This window comes from Rhinatrema bivittatum, chromosome 1, assembly GCF_901001135.1.
Source record: "Rhinatrema bivittatum chromosome 1, aRhiBiv1.1, whole genome shotgun sequence".
Lineage (NCBI taxonomy): Eukaryota > Metazoa > Chordata > Amphibia > Gymnophiona > Rhinatrematidae > Rhinatrema > Rhinatrema bivittatum.
This window is the reverse complement of record NC_042615.1, coordinates 547,942,110-547,961,805: the sequence shown is the minus strand read 5'-3', so window position 1 is coordinate 547,961,805 and position 19,696 is coordinate 547,942,110. Positions and strand designations below refer to the sequence as shown.

General features: G+C 45.1%; 1 protein-coding gene across 1 annotated transcript in view; it reads right to left on the bottom strand.

The window, feature by feature from the left end:
* PCSK5 (proprotein convertase subtilisin/kexin type 5) overlaps positions 1 to 19,696 on the bottom strand; it is an 893,215-nt gene that overhangs the window by 11,286 nt on the left and 862,233 nt on the right. Inside the window, exons 34-35 of the mRNA XM_029616187.1 lie at positions 18,075 to 18,292; positions 17,432 to 17,532 (exon numbers count right to left, since the gene is read on the bottom strand). Coding sequence (XP_029472047.1) covers positions 17,432 to 17,532; positions 18,075 to 18,292 — 319 coding nt within the window. The remainder of the gene's footprint in view (positions 1 to 17,431; positions 17,533 to 18,074; positions 18,293 to 19,696) is intronic.

Below are 19,696 nucleotides of genomic sequence, written 5' to 3'. Positions count from 1 at the left end.
GAGGCCTCGACCGCGCCCCCGGGCCGGCACCACGCCTCCGGTCCCGCCCCCAAAATGCCTCATCATTCGGCCCCGCCCCGACACACCCCCTTAAAAAAACCCCAGGACTTACGCGCGTTCCGGGGCTCTGCGCGCGCCGGCGGCCTATGCAAAATAGGTGCGCTGGCACGCGAGGGCTCTGCTCGCGTAAATCCGGGCGGATTTACGCGAGCTGGGCATTTAAAATCCGCCCGTCAGAATGTAAAAATAAATAAATAAATAAGCTAATACAGCCATAAAAATGTACAATTAATTAGGAATTTCAGTAAAAAGGAAAGGATATGTTTTGGCTGTCCTACTCACTGTATTTTACTACACATGTGCAACAGGATAAAATGTTTCATTTTAAAATTAATTTTGTGAGGACTCTAATTTGTTTCTTTTATTTCAAAACAAAAAAAAAATTGTTTTTCATTTGATTTGTTTTTGTTTGCCATTAAAGTCAATGGGGGAAGCATTACAGGTAATATTCTGTCTATATTGGGCTCCAGAATAGGGGTTATTTAATCAATTGTCTTAACACTCGTTGGAAGAAATCAACAGAAGGGAGAAAGAACTCCAAGGCACTTACAAAGACTAAGGAGACTGGAAAGTTGCACCAAAAGTAGCATCAATAGCTTGTGACTCTGTAAAGGGGCAAAGGAGTACCAGCATTGGCAGGATTTCACCAAGTAAGAGGAGCAAAGAAGAACGAAAAGTGGGAAGAACACCCCAAAGCTCCAAGAGGGCACCTTGATGGCAGCTTAAATGGCAAATTGGCCCCAAAAGTGGCATTAGGAACCTAAAGCAGCATGAAGGGGGAGCAAAGCAGAAAAAAGTGGCAGTAAAACCTCCAAATCAGGCACTGATAAAGGGCCAAGCAGCACAAAAAGTGGCTTCAAGACTCCAAACCACCATGAGATGTGCAAAGCACTCCTCCCCGAAAACCGGCAAGGTGTTAGCTCTGAGGGTACGACAGCAAGGCACAGTAGCAAAGGAAACTCCAAGGCGTAAGGTCTGGGCATGGAAGCAAGGCTGAGTGGCACAGAGACCTCCAAGTTGCAGGGTGGAATTTAGATTTTCTTGTAGAATGGGTTTGCCAGATGTAAAGGTTATTATCACAATTAGTTCATCACAAAGGTTTCTCTAATGATTGTGGGCTGGTTTCCAGGAAAGTAGTGAGAGCTGCTTTATTTAGAGACCATTTACCACATCATTGAGCTGCTCTCAGCCTGTTTCCATTTCCTGATTTTCTGGTTTTGTATGAAATCTCTGGCACCATTCTGAGTTTTATCACATGTGCATATCAAGACAGTTTCTCTTGAGCATCGTTTGTGCTGGGCTAAGTGTGGTAATAACCAGACCTTACACCTTGAAGTCACTCTTTCTGCTGCTTGGCCCCCTAATCAGTGCCTGCCTTGGAGGTTTTACTGCCACCTTTTCTGCTTTATTCCCTCTTGACGTTGACTGAGGGGGTCATTCTCGAACGCTATCGCATGCGATAGCTAGCTCGGGGCAGAGTCGGCACGGAGTCAGCCCCGGAAGAGGAGGAGTCGGGGCGGCACCGGGGGGCCGACACATCGCTGGCAGTGAAAGATAAGATTCCTTATCGCCGCCAGTTTCGCACCAAATAGCTACACCTTTTATGGTGTAGTTATTCGGCGCGAAAGCCAGCAGCGATCGCACCGCGGAGGTGTGATAGCTGCCGGCTATCGCAGGACCGCCCCCCCCGCCCCCCGTTACCGCCGGATTCTCTAAGGTCACAGACCTTAGAGAATCCAGGCCTTAGGATGCTAATGCCACTTTTTTTCTGCTTTATTCTCTCTTGATGTTGACTTAGGATGCTAATGCCACTTTCAGTGCCAGTTTCCCGCTTGAGATGCTTTCAAGTATTTATGGCACTGTTGCCGGTAAGTGGTGATCTCCTTTTAGAGCCTTGAGGTATTCCTTCCATACTTGATCTCCTCTTGGTTTGCTATACTGGGACTAAGTTTTGGGTTCTTGCTGACATTGCTAGAGTCAGTGCTAACCTGGCCAATTTTGGACACATTTACTGCAAATTTACTTTATCCGCTCTGCCTTCCCCAATACCTGACATGATTGTTTTTATGTCACTGGGGATGTGAAAATTACAATAAAGATTTAATATTTTGCAGTGGTATTGTAATGCCCAGACTGTGCTAGTACCGTGCTGCCTTGTGGAGAGCACAGAGAAACTGCTGCAATCAGTATCAAACTGTCTGCTCTGACACAGGCAGGCCTCACAACACAGCCTGTTATGCTGCTCTCTTTGCTCTGCCCTCACTGCTTACTTATGTCCAAGTACTGCTTAGTGCCCACTGCCCACACTGTGCCCGCTGCCAGGTAAACATAGAATAAATGACTAATCTCACGTGTACCTAAGGCTTCAATCACCAGAAAGGAAAAAACAGAACGCAACTGCAATGAGACACAGATATTGTGATGTAGTGCTGCCTCACTGCTTTGCTTTCCTCTCTTATGTGATGGGCTGGCACAGTGAGACTATAAGATATTCCACAGCAAAAATTTTTTACCAGGAACTCAGAAAGAGCTGAGAGCTATGCTTTCACACAGACAATGTTTTGAGAAGCCCTGCAGACCCTCAGTCTTGAAGATCAGTGTCACTGTACCCGGTCCACAGCAACAGGTCAGACTGGCAAAATGCTTCACTGTGATACATCATTCCTCTCATCTCCTTGACTGCATGCTCATCCTCCCCTTCTCGACTGACTGCCTGCTTTACACTATTCCAATTTCTAACTGTACTCATGCACCTGTTGCTTTTCTATGATTTTTAAGAGTCCACTGACTATAATGGCTTATAGAAATCATTCTATTTCAAATGAATGAAACGAATAGAATTCATTTAATTTATGGAGCTCCTTCAATTTGTTTCGGAGCCCCACAAAAGAAATGAATTGGCCCCTATTCATTTCATTTTTCTATTTCATTATAAACTAATGCACATCCCTACATTTTACATGAGCTACTTACTCCTCATGGCCAATCAGAAACACAACAGCTTCATGCAATGATGCTATCTTTGGCCATGGGACACAAGGCTTGCTGTGGAGTTTGCCTGTCCTTTCCTAGTAGTTGACTCAGAGCATAACCAGCATAGCTCTCTGCTTCAACGGCAGGGGAGAAGAAAAACTGATACTCCACGCATATCCAGCATAGCTCTCTGCTTCAACGGCAGGGGAGAAGAAAAACTGATACTCCACGCATATCCAGCATAGCTCTCTGCTTCAACGGCAGGGGAGAAGAAAAACTGATACTCCACGCATATCCAGCATAGCTCTCTGCTTCAACGGCAGGGGAGAAGAAAAACTGATACTCCACGCATATCCAGCATAGCTCTCTGCTTCAACGGCAGGGGAGAAGAAAAACAACCAATAAGGGCTGTATAACATAGTCTGGGTAAAAACAAATAAGCATGGGTGTAGCTTGCTTATTGCGGCGGTTACTTCCCCTACTACCCATAACTAATCAAGCTTGATATTTCACTTGGATGCAGCTCCATCACTGCTCTCTACATTAATGGTGGGGGTGGAAGGGAAATAGAACCAAAGAGCTAAGAGAAACAGATAAGTATGAGAAAAAAATGTGTGAAGCTTGCTGGGCAGACTGGATGGGCCGTTTGGTCTTCTTCTGCCGTCATTTCTATGTTTCTATAGTTGTATTGGCATGACTCCAAAGGAAACGGCTCTTCTGTTCAAGGACATCCACAAGATTTCAATATGCAGTTGGATTTAGAGACAGCCATCTGTATGTACAAAGAGGTCTGCACAAATCTGGCCTGTTAAAGCTGAATATTACATTAACTGAGTATTTGAAAGTTATGATCTGGACAAATCCTGCTCCAGCTCTTATTTTATCTGGGAAAATCAGTGCACACATCAATTTTATGCAGACAGATTTTAGCCAGATCTGGTTGCGATGCTGGGTAGAAGGTGGAAGGGGTTGGGGCAGGATGGCAGATTTTTAATTAATTACATTTATGATTTTTTTTTTTTACATGTTTTTATTAAAGGAGGGAACAAATAAGAGAGAAGCCACCAACAAGTGACTTGGTTACAATACAAAATGAAAAAGGTCGTACAAACATTGACAGAACCAAAAGCCACAACAGTGTTCACAGGTCCAGACAGAAACAATGGCAAACATGAAAGTGTTTGTTGAAGAGGACTCTCTCCTCTTTTATCCATATTATTGTTTTAATTCCTCACTCATACAACCCCATGCACACACACATACATACATCACATTCGAAGCAGGCTACACAGGTGGTACAATAAAATTAACTGTCACAGTGTTAAATAAATAACTATATAAGAAATAATGTGAGTACTGTTACATCATACGTAACACTTTGTCCAAAGAAGAAAATAATTCCGCTGCTTTAACAATGCAACTGGACACTCACTAAAGTTGTTTTGACATAAGCATTCTATTGAGGCATGGTGTCTCATTTCTGCTTTCCAAGTATCTAAATTTGGCAGTGCAGCATCATTCCAGGTGGTCAGAATGACTTTCTTTGCAAGAGTCAGAGCAATCCTTATCATTTTGGGTTCACCCACTGGCAATTTTGGAACATCAGCAAAGCTATAAAAATATAATATCTTACCGACCATACAAAGTTAGAACATAAGAAGAAGAAACATAAGAAGTTAACCCGTAACAACTGATGGAGAAAATCTGTATCACCTTTCCAGAAAACACCATATTTGGGGCAGCCAGTTAATGTATGGCACAGGTCACCTGGTGCAGTATTGCATTTCAAACAAGTATCAGAAGCCCAGTGTTTCATTTTGGCCCCCTTGGTTCTAGTTATGTAAACCCGGTGGAGGATTTTGAATTGAATCTCTTGCAAAATTTGCCACTTTTAAATAATGGCAAAGAGCAGTAATTGCAGACCGAAGATCCTCAGCCACCAGAGGCTGTTCAATGTCCATGTTCCATTGCTCCACTAAATGTGAAAGACTAAGCAGAGAAGAGCAGTCATTAATTTGTAAGACCCAGGAGTGCAATTTGTTGAATTTGGGTGAACTATCAAAAAATTCTTCTGAATCAGAAAAAGCAATAGATACAAAACTCCCCCTCCTAACTGAAAAACAATAATGCCTAGCTTAAAGGTAGGCGACAAAATCCACATTGGCGACATCCCAATCTTCCTGCATGAAAGATTGAAAAATCAAAGTGTCAGACTCTACAAATTGTCCAATACAAAACAAACCCTTTGCTTTCCATTCTTGAAATACTTTCAAATCTCTGCCACTAGGAAAGTCCAGGTTTCCCAATAGGCTCAAAAAAGGAGAGATAAAAGTAGATCGCTTATTCAAGAGCCTCCACTATTTCTCAGGCTTTATATAGCACTTTAAACCAGAATTTCCAACAGTGAGGTACCAATTTTAGTGGCTGAGAGCAATGCAAAACATTTATTGGTTCTCAAGGAGACTAACTCAGGTAGTAGATGTTCTGGGTCAAACTGGTTGTGCAAGGAAGCCAAATCCTGTATGTACCGCAGCAATGCTGCAACATTATAACTCCGGAGGTCTGGGAGAGCCTGTCCACCCAGATTTTTATTAAGATATAACATTTTGTAATCTATATAAGCTGGCTTCCCCTTTCAAATAAAGGCAAGGATAGAAGATCGAAAAAACCTGATCTCTTTCCACAAAGAAGAATCTAAATCAATTTAAACTTTGTGAAACAATGACAGAAACCAAACCCTTAAGGGTAACATGAAGAAGAAAAGGAACATGCGTAGCCAATTTGCACTGTTGGCATGCACAGTTAGGTTCCAAGAATTAAGAAGATCAAGGTTTGCAGGCAAAACCAGTCATTCAGCCAGTTGAGAGAGAAAACTTAGCACTTCTGAGACAGTGTGGAGAAATTTTGACTCGCCAGTATGAAATATTCTTAATTTTTCTGGAAACTGAAGAGTGAACTTGACGCCACACTTGTATAACTGCATACAATATGGCGTTAGCTCCTTCTTGCTGCCATGACTTTCACCGAGTAGTCAGGGAAAATAAATTTTTTTTAATTATTATATAGCAGTTCCTTTTGCATACAGTAAGTCATTAATAACCGTTCTTTATCAATGAAGCTCAAAAATTTTACGATTATCTGCCATGGCTTATCTCCTGATGCTCCCGCTGGGCCTATTCTATGCGCCCGTTCCACTAAGATTCCTCGCTCTTTCATGCTCACTTCAAGGGCATTTGGCAGCCAAGTCTCGCAGAAAGACAATAGTTCTTCCGTCTGCACTTTTTCAGAAACCCCACAATACGCAGGCTGCTTCTCTTACTACGATTTTCCAAGACATCTAACTTGGCTGCCTTTGTGTTGGGCCTGTAGATCTGCAATCACTGCATTCACAGTTTCAAATTGCGTTTCATGCTTCTCTACTTTCTTGAAAACTTGCATCACAGATGCTCTATAGCTCTCAAGCTGTTCCTTAAGGTCATCCATAGAAGCTTACAGTTTTAACAAATGTTCAGTTACTGCCGCGGAGACAGTTTTAATAATATCTCTAATCGTGGCCTCAGTTAATCCCTCCACAGATTGCAATAACTCGGGTGCCATATTTTCATCCTCAAGGGAAGGCCCGGATTTGTGTGCTCTGATTCTCTGCTCTAGTTGACATATCGTCTATCAATCGATAAACAAAATTGTCTATAAATCTTGTAGAAAATTTTTTGCGCACATTATAGGAGTGGATGTGTGAAATTGGATAAAATAAGACTAGATTCTTTGTGGATGTCAAGGGAGGAAGTGGGAATTTTTTCCTACCTGACTGACGTCATCAACGGAAGCCTACACTTATGCTTTTAAAAGCAGATTTTAACCACATACATCATTTGACTATAGGTCTCTGAACAAATGCTTTCATGTTCAGTATTCAAAGAAGAGATTGAAGAAGGACCACTAATTGTTGACAGGAGTACATATAATAGTGAGTGAAATTGTCACTCTATTTATAGAGGAGAGCATTTGTATGGAATGCATCTGAAAGCTGCAAAGAAAGGGGTTGAATGGGATCCATTTTAGGATATTAAGGGAGCTTAAACAAGTTCTGAATGCTCTACTGGCAGTTCTGTTCTAGCCATCTTTGGAGACAGAAAGGACTTGGAGGACTGGAGAAGACAGAAGAGTGTCATTCCTCTTTGTTAAAGGTTGGTAATTACAGTATAGGTTAGTTAGACTGATCTCAATGATGAGTAAATTAATGGAGAGCCATCTGAAGGAAAGAATAGTGTGATGTGTTGAGCGCAATGGGTTGCAGCATAGTTTCACTAGATAGAGATTATGTCAAAGAAATCTGATTCATTTGTTGTTAGTGTGACCAGAGAATTAAATCAGGGATATGCACTGGATGTGTTATACCTGGATTTTAGCAAATCTTTTAACTGTTAGGATTTGTGGACCCTTGCCCCAAGGTGAGGTTGGTGCTACCTGCCATTAGGAGGTGAGGCTGGTCGGGAGCAGAGGCAAACAGGAACTTCGCCAGTACCAGCCCTTGTTCCCCACAGGTTGAGACCTTCGGTGCTGGGGCCGGCTGGTCTTAGATGGGCCTCTGAGTAGGTGGTCTTGGAAGACTCAGGCGGCTGGAAGCAGGGAGTGTCAGAGAGGTCAGATTCAGGCCGAGGTCGAGGGACCCTTGAGGAGAGAGAGAGAGAAGGCCTCAAGTGATAAGATGGTACTGCAGTTCCGGAGACAGTAGAACAGGACCACGTGGAGCAGGCCCCATGGAAAGGAAGTGCAGGAGCAGAGGCCTGATTAGTAGTAAGTTGAAGCAGGCTCTGAGTGGGAAATCCATTGTAACAGGTTCTAATGGGGTAGAAGCGCTGCAGCAGCAGGAACCTGTGAAGTAGACGTGCTGGGAGATACCCCGCAGAGCGGGGTCACAGAGAGACAGACCTGAAATGTAGAAGTGCTGAGCCAGATCCTGCACAGGAACGCAGAGACAGGGTCTCGTGATGTAATAGCACTGAGTCAGGTCCCGAGGAGCGAGAGCACTGAGGCAAGGTCCCAGATGTAGAAGCGCTGAGCCAGGCCCTGAGGAGCAGGGCCCTGAGGCATGTTCCCTGATGCAGAAGCGCTGAGCCAGGCCCCGAGGAGCAGGGCGCAGAGCCAGGAGTCTGACGAGCAAAGCAGAGATCCGTAGAACAGGAACAACAGGTCCAGCGAACTGGAGCAAGCACCAGCTAGGAACCAGGGAACACGTTACCAAGTCAGTTAGTGGTGGATGAAGATAGTCCTTAAAATAACCCGTACCAGTGATGTCATCAGCCAGGGACGAGCCTGAAGTTTCCGCCATTGGCCCTTTAAAGGGAGGACAGATGGCGCACATGCGCGCCTAGGGAAGCCCTGGGTCGGAACGCTGGTCGGCAGTGTCTCAGCCGCCATGTGGAGCACAGGAAGCCAGGAGGAATGCGGCAGCAGTGACTGGCTGCGGCCACGAGAGTACCGGGAGTAAAGGGCCAAGCATGACATAAGGTGAGTTGAACCGGCCGTGGAGGTTCATAAAAAAACAGAGCAGCCTGGTTGTGGGCCCAAAATGATTTGATCAAACTAGAAACTGGTTGAAAAATAGACAACGGAGGGTAGTGGTAAATGCAGTTCAGTCCTAGTAAAGAAGGGATGTCATTGCATGCCACGGGGATTTGTCTTGGAGCTCGTTCTGTTCAATATTTTCATGAGTAATATTGCATAGGGGATATTCGGGCAGGTTTGGCTTTTTGCAGATGACACTAAGATCTGAACACAGTGGAGGAAGCAGACAGAATGAGGAGCAATCTAAGAAAACTCAGGGATGCATTGCAGCTCCATTTTAATGCAATAAGGCGTAGAGTCATGCATTTGGGGTACAGAAATATAAGGGAGCAGCATGTGATGGGGTGAGATACTGATGTGCACCGCTCAGAGATCTGAGGGTGATCATATCTTTTTTTATAATTTTATTTTTAATGCATTTCACAATATAACACAAAATACATTGTACCAGCAAGGGAGAAGCAATCTGAAAAATCAAATTACATAGAAAACTAAAATACAATAAAGGAAATCAAAATTACTATCTCTCCCACTCAATAGGAAATTACAGAGTGATGAATGCCTTCTGAGAATCCAGCCACTCTGTGAAGGTGAACAACCACCATTGTGATCTGGGGCCACTACAGCCCCCGCAGCGTACAGGGCCAGTCATCATTCCCTGGAGGTTTCGCAGGCCTGCAGGAAGCTGGGAGGGATCTCCAGGAACCTAGGAGACTGCTACCACTGGGAAATGTAGCCCCTAGAGGTAGTTATCCCAGGAGCAACAAGGATTCAACCAGGCCAGGGAACACCCTGACTCTAGGAGTTACATCTTCTTCATGTCTCCATCATTGCGGAGACAGAAATTACTGAGATTGTCTGGAGCCACACCTCCTTTATAGCCCTGGTTGAGGTCCTGAAAAAAGTGTGTCCTCTGTCTCCGCCAGCTGTGTGGAGGAGGGAAATCCCAAATATAATAACTGGTCTAGCAGGATAAGGAAACAGCATTTATCGTGCAATATACTCTGTTTAATGGGCGTTATAGCCCTCTCGTGGCTTGATAAATCTCCCTCTTAGTTCTTACTGAAGTCTCCTTCAGACTGTGTTACCTTTTGAATATGTTGCACCCTGCCTTGGGAAGAGGGAAGAAGGAAGAATAAGAGGACAGGAGGCAAGGCACTCAAGAAGAAGCCATGGGGAACAAAGGAACTTGGGGAGGGGCCAGTTGGGGAGAGGGGGGGCAGGGAGGTCAAACAGGTTAGGAGGGTGAGCACTCAGGAAATTATCATAGGAGGGGACAGAACCAGAGAAGGGACCGCAGGGAGAAAAGATAGTAACTTAGTAATGTTGGCAGATAAAGACCAAAAAACCTATCTAGTCTGCCCAGCACTGGCTTTATGTGCATTTACCCAAAGTACATAAAATTCCCACATGAAACCTAACTACCCATCCCTTTGTGTCCCCTTTAGAGTTGCAACTGCCGCTCTTTGCAGGTTTCCCCATTCGTTCCAGGAAGCACAATGCAGCCATATCACAGCGGCCCGGGCTGCAACCATCGCACAGCAAAGGCTGCACAGTTCCCTCACTACTATTCTCTTGCCACCAGGGAGGATGAGAACTCAGGAAGTGTCCTTAGGTGGAGGGAAGCAGGACAAGAAGGAAAGCATTTGGGAAGGCTATGGTAGAGGTAGGGAGTGGCACTCAGAAGGAGTGCCACTCCCTACCCCTACCATAGATCCAGATCACCCAAGGAGTGCAGGAGGGGGAGCACATTTTATAACAGAAACCATTCCTTATTTAACATTAAGTTTCCTACATTATACATGATCCTGGAGTGCATATTACTATTATTAAGTTAATCGGTTTTCCATATGGCATTTAACTGCATGTAAAATTTTAAAAGATGCATGTGAGGGTCTGCAAAATGTTTGGAGGTTGAAAAGGGGTCCTTGCTCCCCAAAAGGTTGGCAACACCTGGCCTATTCCTTGCTGGATTAACTCAATATATCTGGGATATTCTAATCATCTAAGAAAACCTAATTAGCTCATGAGGGTAGGAAATCAGCGACTGCTATAGTCACCATGTGAAGGGTTTTGTAGACCGGCCTAAGTAAATATAACTCTTGCTGTCAATAAAGACAGACCTGTTTGGAAGCTGTTTGGAGTAGTTTCAATTTATTGCTCAGTCTTAACACAACAGTGAAAGTTCACCCATGGCCTCCTTTTATCTACTCTAACAGGCCGATGCAATATCGGCGCGCGCTAAATGGGCTTTCATGATTGAGCGCCCGCTCCCTCAACGCGCACCGATCCACCTCTCCCTGTGTGCTTGATTTAATATTTAAATCGGGTGCTGCGGTAAAAAGGAGGCGCTAGGGGAAATTGTGCACCCCTAGCTCCTCTTCAGCAGCGATTGCCCAAGAGAGGTGGTGGTCAGGTTAGGGAAAGGGACGCTCAGTTTTATTATGAGCGTCCCTTTCCCTAACCTGACTGCCGGCACACCTTTTTTTTTTTTTTTTTTTTTTTTTTAATTCTCCTGTCGTTGCGATATTAAGTCGGAGGAACCGAAAAAAGGAACAGAAATCCAGTATTTTCGGTTTTTCTGAAATTTTTTTGGGCTCCTCAAGAATTAACGCCTGCTCCGGGCAGGCGTTAATTTTTGCGGGTTAAAATGTGCACGTCGAGGAGGAAGTGACGTCAGCCCTTCAGCATGGTCGCTTGAAGCGATAGCTCCTCTCCTACCCCGTTGTATATTAGCTTTTTTGAGCAATACAGGCTAATTTTTCCCTTCTGGTTTGCACCAGAGGATAGCGGATCACTTGGTGATGACTCATCGGAAAAAATCTATGGATCTGAAAACTTTTGCATACGACCCGAGTGGTTCCCGATTTGCGGCCCTGAGCGTGGTGCAGGACTCGGGAGCTCCAGTAATGGCGGACGGGGCTGCACGAACTGATTCTGAGCTGCCGGCCATGATGGAGGCCGTTATGGAATCGGGTCCGTCGGGACAGCTCTCTGAGCCTACGAAAGCAGACTTTAAACAATGGTTTTTTGAGATACAAAAAGATTTGAAATCTATTAAAACAGATATGCAAGAAGCCTTAACCGAGTTTCGCTCTGAACTTGGAGATTTCGGAAGGCGTGTTGAAGATGTAGAATCTATGGTGGAAGGGCAGGCAATTGAAGTCTCACGCCTTAAAACAGATGTTCTGGATGTGCAAACTACGAATGAAGAAATCCTATTGAAACTCGAAGATTTAGAGAACCGCTCCAGGCGTTCTAACCTTCGAATCCGGGGGATCCCTGAAACGGATAAATATAAAGAGGTGGGACGCGTCGTGCAAGACTTATGTAAGCACATTCTTGGCTGCCGTTCGGAACCACAAGAACTGTTCGAGGGGGAAATTATCATCGAGCGCGCTCATCGAGCGCTCAGAGCTCCGAACCCTAATGTTCCCCGCGATATTATCGCTTGCCTTCACAGCTACAGACTCAAAGATGCCGTGATGCGGCAAGCGTGAATACTTGGTGATATTCGTTGGGATGGGCAGACAGTGTCCATTTATAATGACTTAGCGGCGATCACGCTTCAAAAACGGCGGGACTTACAACCAGTGACTGCCTTGCTATGTAAGGAAAATTTGAAATATCGTTGGCAGTATCCGGTGGGCCTAGCGTTTACTAAAGATGGCGTCACTCATTATATTAAGAACGCAGCAAACGCGGCCTCGATTTTGGAGGCGGCGGGATTACCTTATCCGATTGCTGAGCTTCCTAGACAGAAGCCAGGGGGGTCGGATAGGCCAAGATGGCAAAGAGTGGGGAAATCGGGTTCCCGGCTGCAGCGCAAGTCTCTGGATCGGGGCGAACCTGCTGACAGTGTGGACTGATTTGCAACGGCCCCTTCATTTGGGGTTTCTTTTACAGTCCAGGAATGCTGGATAAGATGACATTTCCTTTATTTGGGTTCCAGAAATATATTATGGGATCCTGTGGTGGTTCACTGTTTAGAACTAATGTGGTTAAATAAGTTTGCTGTTTTATATCTGTTTCCTGTTGATGGTTTTAAATGGATGATACGGGGGTGGAGAGGGTGAGGGACCTCACTTACCTCTCAGATTATCCTGTTGCTGCATAAGCGGCAGGGGTTCAGTATGGGAGGGATGGGGGAGGGGGGTGGGAAGAAGGGAGGGAAGGAAGGGGGGGGGTATAGGGGGTCGGGATTAGGAGTCCTCAGATGTCCAGAGCAAAGGATATTGGGCTGTGGAGTCGAAGGTAGACTGGGGTTTCAGTATGGGTTTACTATGTTCCAGTGGATCGGGGGGTCTGTCTGTGGGAGGAACCTTCCTGAGGTACCATGTGTGTATAGGGAAGAGGTGGAGGGGATTATTTCAGGATGACTATAAAGATATTATCCTTGAATGTTAAAGGTCTCAACCATCCCTCTAAACGAAAGAGTCTGTTTAAGGAGGCTCTCTCTTCAAAAGCCAGTGTTTTGTTTATTCAGGAGACCCATCTCCGTAAAAAACATGAATATTTATTACAATCAGCACATTTTCCTCAGATTCTTTTGGCGGCCTGTACGCCGCAGCTGAAGTATACAGGGGTTGGTGTTCTGATATCTAGGGATCTTCCCGCTCATATAGAAAAGGTACACCGTGACCAGGACGGTAGATTTATTATAGTCTCTGTGACTATCTGTCAGACAGTATACACTATGGTATCTCTCTATAATGCAAATGTGCATCAGAGGGAGGTTTTTGATCGCCTAGACGAACAGTTGTTACGGTTCCCAAGTGGGAGATTAATTATTGGTGGTGACTTTAATGTAGTCCCCAATCCCATACAGGACTGCTCCAAGGGGGGTGGGCACTATTCCATGGTGGATCAGAAAGCCTTACATTCCTTTATGGGAAAATGGCAGGTTATCGATGTCTGGAGGGACCGTCACCCGAAAGAAAAAGATTATTCCTTTTATTCTAAGGCTCACGATTCATATTCCAGGCTGGACTACTTCCTTATAGATACCACACTAGTTGGGGCTACCACCGATGTGGGAATAGGTAGTATTATATGGTCTGACCATGCGCCAGTGTGATGGTCCATTAATCTTGCGGGTTTAAAGAGGGGGCGTCGATTTTGGCGGATGAATGACTCGCTACTCAAAGAGAAAGGCAAGGTACAGGAAATTAAGTTGGCCCTTAAGGAATATTTGCTTGATAATTCCACTGATGAGGTTACGCCAGTAGTACTGTGGGAATGTCTCAAAGCTGTGCTACGGGGTAAATTAATAGCGATGGCGGCTTACAGTAAGAAGGAGAAAGTCAAACATCGTCAGGAGTTACAAGGAAAGTTAGAGTCAGCGGAACGGGCGCATAAGCTGAACCCGAGTAAGCGCCTCTTGGAAACACTGGGGGGTCTTCGGCAACAACTTCAACAGCTAGATGCAGATGAAATTATATATCAAATGGATTTGACTAAAAGAACTTATTATGAGCATGGCAACAAAGCGGGGAAACTCTTGGCTCATGCTTTGAAGGCCAGAGTAGCCCAATCCCAAATTACTAAAATTAAAGCGGCTGACGGGACCATAGTGACAGATGGAGAGGGAATAGGTCTTCAGTTTAATCATTTCTTCGCTACTTTATATAAACGGGAGGATAATGTTACTGAGGGTGATATAGTGGATTATTTGGAAGGGATTCAATTGCCATGTTTAGATACATCCATGATGGACAGTCTACACCGTCCAATCTCTTTGCTGGAAGTTACAAGTGCTATCTCAGACCTTAAATCGGGTAAGGCCCCAGGTATCGATGGGTATACCCCCTTTTTCTATAAAAAATTTAAGGACGAATTGGCTGGTCCTTTAGTAAATATGTTCAATAGTCTTCGACTGGGTGGACAGTTGGCTTCTGCGGCTAACGTGGCTGGCATTACTATTCTGCCAAAACCTGGAAAGGATCCTATGTTATGTAGTTCATACCGGCCGATCTCCCTTATTAATATTGATTTGAAGTTATTGGCGAAAATACTAGCTAACCGCCTTAAGGTAGTTCTTCCATTTTTAGTTCATGAAGATCAGGCTGGCTTTATGCCAGGAAGAATGGCGAGTGACAACATCCGCAAAGTAGTGAATTTAATATACTATGCGCGAACACATAGCATTCCCTCAGTATTATTTGGGGTAGACGCCGAGAAGGCCTTTGACAGGGTACATTGGCCTTTCCTGTTTCAGGTGTTACAGAAGGTGGGCTTGGGGGGACATTTTCTGACATGGGTGCAGGCTTTATATCAAAAGCCAATGGCATGCATTAAGGTAAACGGGAACTACTCGGCGAACTTTGAGGTGCAAAGAGGGACACGCCAAGGGTGCCCCTTGTCCCCATTACTATTTGCGCTCTGCTTAGAGCCTTTAGCGGAAATAATTCGTTCTGACCGGTGTGTACAGGGCATTTCGGTGGGAAATGGTTCCTATAAATTAGCACTGTATGCTGACTATGTGTTATTTACTTTGACAGCACCTGAAAGCTCATTGCTGGGTCTTCTACCGAGGTTGGAGGCCTATGGGAGGGTTTCTGGATTTAAAATAAATATGGATAAGTCGGAGATTTTACCTATTTGTTTATCCTCTGAAGTGATCCAGCAATTGAAACAGAAATTTCCCTTCCAGTGGGCTAAACATTCAGTTAAGTATTTAGGAGTCTACTTGGGTCCTAACTATAATGATCTGTTTGATATGAACTACAACCCACTTAGTAAGCGATTGGACAAAGAGCTCCAGACATGGGATAGGTTGACTCTCACTTGGCTGGGCCGCATCGCGGCTATTAAAATGACTTTTCTTCCGCGTCTGGCTTATTTATTCCAGACCTTGCCATGTACAGTGCCAGTTCCATATCTAAAGCGGCTTCAGGCCAAAGTATTCTCCTTCATATGGAGACGGAGGCCACCTCGAGTATCGAGGGTAATATTGTACCAGACTAAATTAGCTGGGGGACTAGGGGTGCCCAACTTGCTGAAGTACTATTTAGCGTCCCAATTTCGAGTTGTGGTTGATTTTCATAACACTAACCTTATCAAACCTTGGGTTCGCTTAGAAAGGGCTATGGTGGCCCCGGTAGTGGTAGAAGATTTATTGTGGGGTGGGGGTCGGCTTCCCCCTAGTCTCCAAAGTTCCTCACCTTGTCTCGCTGTTACCATGATGTTATGGCACAGGTGGAGACGGCAACTGGTGGGAGATAGACAATACTTCTTTACTACACGGGTGCAGGGCTGTGAGGCGTTTGCTATTGGGAGAGTGGGGAAGACCTTTCAGGGATGGGCTAGGCATGGCCTCAGTACGTTGGGGCAAGTATGGGCTGACCAGGGAGTGAAATCTTTTGAGGATTTACGTGTATCCTATCATCTGACTGATATTGACCAGTATGCCTACATACAATTGCGTCATTTTTTATCTGTTAAGAAGGTACGGAGGGATATGCTCAAGGGCAAGACACTCTTCGAAGGTTATTGTGAAAAGGCCTCCGTAATTCGGGGAGTGATATCAAAACTTTACACCTTACTTAACGGGGCGGTGTCTCCTTCTGCTAAGCATATAGCTGCCTGGGAAAAAGATTTGGGGGCTCCGTTTTCAGATGGAGATTGGGACGTCTGTTTTAAAGCTATCAGTCGGAGCTCCATAGCCGCCCAATTGCTAGAAAATAGTTACAAAATGTTATTTCGTTGGTATTTATCTCCCTGTAAACTGAAGACCATGGGGTTACGTACTGATTCCTTATGCTGGCGTCAATGTGGGCTGGAGGGTGCTTTTTATCACATGTGGTGGACTTGTCCGGTCATCTCTCCTCTATGGACCCAGGCGGGGACTTGGCTGAACCAGGTCTTGCAACAGGAACTACAACTTAGTCCGAAAGAAATGCTGCTGAATATCATCGATGAGCGGAGGTCTCAGATGTCCGGTGCCTTTGTTCGGGCTCTGGCCTCTGCGGTGAGAGGCGAAATTGCCATGCACTGGAAGTTGCAGAAAGCTCCTGAATTTTCAGCGGTCCTTAGGCGACTAAAATGGATTTATCATATGGAACATTTGACGGCCTTGAGTAAGGATTCGATGGCGAAATTTCGTAAAATATGGCAACCATATCAACAATGGTCTACATCTCTCCACGGATGATTTTTCCAGATTGAGGACTGGGGAAGGGGGGGGGGAGGGGGGGGGGGGGGAGTGGGGAATATAGATTTAAAACGGATGATATGTGGCTTTTGACACAACCAAAGTTGTATTGTTATTGTATCTATGATGACTTTGTTATGGCGGAGTATGGATGTTTGATGTTAAGATGACACTATGTCGTGTTGTCTATATTGTGTGGTTTACATTTGGTGATTTTAATAAACAGTAAGTTACAAAAAAAAAAAAAAATGTGCACGTCGAGTGCACATTTTTATTTTTTAATCCGGGGGGGGGGGGGGGGGGAACAGGTAATAGCCTCATCAACATGAATTTATGTGTGAGTGCTATTGCCTACGCGCTCGACTGGACGCGCGTTTTGGACTGCGCTAACCCCCCTGTTTTGCACCAGGGGTACTGTGTGTTGAGCCGTGCACTGTGGCCAGTGCATGGCATTGCATCGACCTCTTAGTTTGCATAGGAGAGAGATAACCCATCCACAGGTCAGTCTTTACCAGTTAAAGATTCACCCTCCAGATCCAGTACAACACAACAGCCACCAACTAATGAGACCCCAGCTATAACCCGGACAGGAATTACCCCCCAACTATCCGGCTACATCAGTTTTTCAGTCTCTTCTTGTACAACTGTGGATTGAGGAGATCTTATTCGGGTATTTACCTCTTGGACTTTGTATTCTCCTATAAGGCAGTCAGAATAGCAGATCCCTCCTCCTAATCGATAACTCCATACGCATGAAGTGCAGGAAACTGCTCCTTTACCTTAAAAAAAACAAAACAGAAAAACGCATGTTTGTATTAAAACAAGTAAACATAGTGGAAGCAATCTTCAGTCTGTCCACACTGGGACAAAGGCCATGCTTAGCTTTTACCCATGGGGCTTTGCTCCAATTCTCAAAAGCCAAAGCATGCACAGGTGCTTTCATTTTGAAACTTAGCAGGGGTACAAAGCACGAGCGATCACCTGCGCCTGCCTTTTCTGCAGGTAAGGTTTTGCTGGGAAGGTACGTAGAAGAATTGAAAATGCAATTTGCCTATATGCTTTTCCTCCCCCAACCTAAATACAACCCCCCACCCCGGGAACATCGCCTCTCAATGCAGCTAAAAATATGCACGCCTTGTGGAATAACAGGCTGATGCTTACCGCATCGGGAAGGGGGGAGGGGCAGGGGCAGTTTTCAGACAGCCACGGGCAAAACGCTTTTAAAACTGTCTCTCTCATTTACACTTGATCATGGATATACAGTCTCCCCCCCCCCCCCTTGTGGCTTCTTCTACAGAGGGGGCGCGTTGCAGCTTCTCACCGCTGCAGGAGTCGCAGGTGGGGTGGCACCTCTCGCAGGTCTTGTGGATCTGGTCCTGGAAGTAGTGCTCTGGGCACACACGGTAACACTCCTTCTTGGAGCGCATCAGGAAGAAATCCCTGTGACAGGTCAAACAGTCTGTGGGCAGAGGGCCCAGGCACTCCTTGCAGTTCTTGTGGCACCTCTCGCAAAGCCAGCTGGAGTTATCTGCGTAAAATCTAAAACAGGCGTAATGTTATAAAAATCAGGAGGAGGAGAGGTTTTAGCTGGGGGGAAAAAACCCCAGACTTCTGCTCTCGGTGTCAGTTTTTGGCAATACTATTTCATCTTTATAGTCACAATGGTTTTTTTGAGGGTTTTTTTGCAGAAGCAATGCGTCAAGTTCTACTCACGGGAAAACTCTTTCCTCATAGGCCACAACAAACTGGTCCTTTCAGGCTATGCACAATGGATTATCTCAAGATACAGTATACTGACAGTCTAAGACTCATATAAATAAGAATGGGATTAGGCTACATATTATGCACAGTTTGGAAACCAGACCTGCTTGTAAAGCTGATTTACTGGAAGAGTCCACCTAAGAACAAAAGAACATACAGGCCGATTCAGTACGGGTGTGCTCAGGCCGAGCGCACCATTAGCCCCCGTGTTTTCCACGCGCTATTATTACCCCTTATACAGTAAGGGGTAATAGCGCGTGGAAAACGCGTGTCCAAGCCCCCGAAACTAATAGCGCCCTCAACATGCAAATGCATGTTGATGAGCCTATAGTTAGTCCCGCGCGATACAGAAAGTAAAATGTGCAGCCAAGCCGACTGCACATTTTGGGGCCTCCGACTTAATATCATAGCGATATTAAGTTGGAGGCCCCCCCCCAAAGAAAATCTGCCCGTGGTCCACGGGTTGAAAAACGGATGCTCAATTTTGTCGGCGTCCGTTTTCAGAACCCGTGGCTGTCAGCGGGTTCGACAACGGATGCCGGTAAAATTGAGCGTCGGCTGTCAAACCCGCTGACAGCCGCCACTTCTGCTAATAAGGAGGCGCTAGGCTCTCCCGTGCATTTTACTGAATCGGCCCGATAAGAAGTTGCCATACTATGTCAGACCGAGGGTCCATAAAGCCCAGCATCCTGTCTCCAACAGTGGCCAATCCGGGTCACAAGAACCTGGCAAGATCCCAAACAGTAAATAGATCCCATGCTGCTATCACATAGTGATAGGTTAGTGGCTATTCCTTTATTCTGCAGATTCAGAAAAATAAGCACAGTTTCTGGGGGAATGTAAAAGAAATGACTTCATAAATATGATAAGGTTATTATTATTTATTCATTAATAAATTAATAATAGGATTATTTCCACAATTCCATAATTGCCATGCAGGATCAAACAGAGCCTGGGCAAGTGGTGTTATCTGGTAATACTAATTAGTGCAAAGCTGGCAATATGCTGCCATTCCAAATTAATTTGCAAGCAACTACCTTTACTGCTATCAAATTAACTTGTTGTGAAGCACAAGTCTTGTTGACAAATGCTTCTACTGCCAGACTGCAGTATACTTGGATGTGAAAAATTGCATCCAGCAATGTGTTAAGGCAGCAAGTAGCACATCCCAGCTGTTGGGTT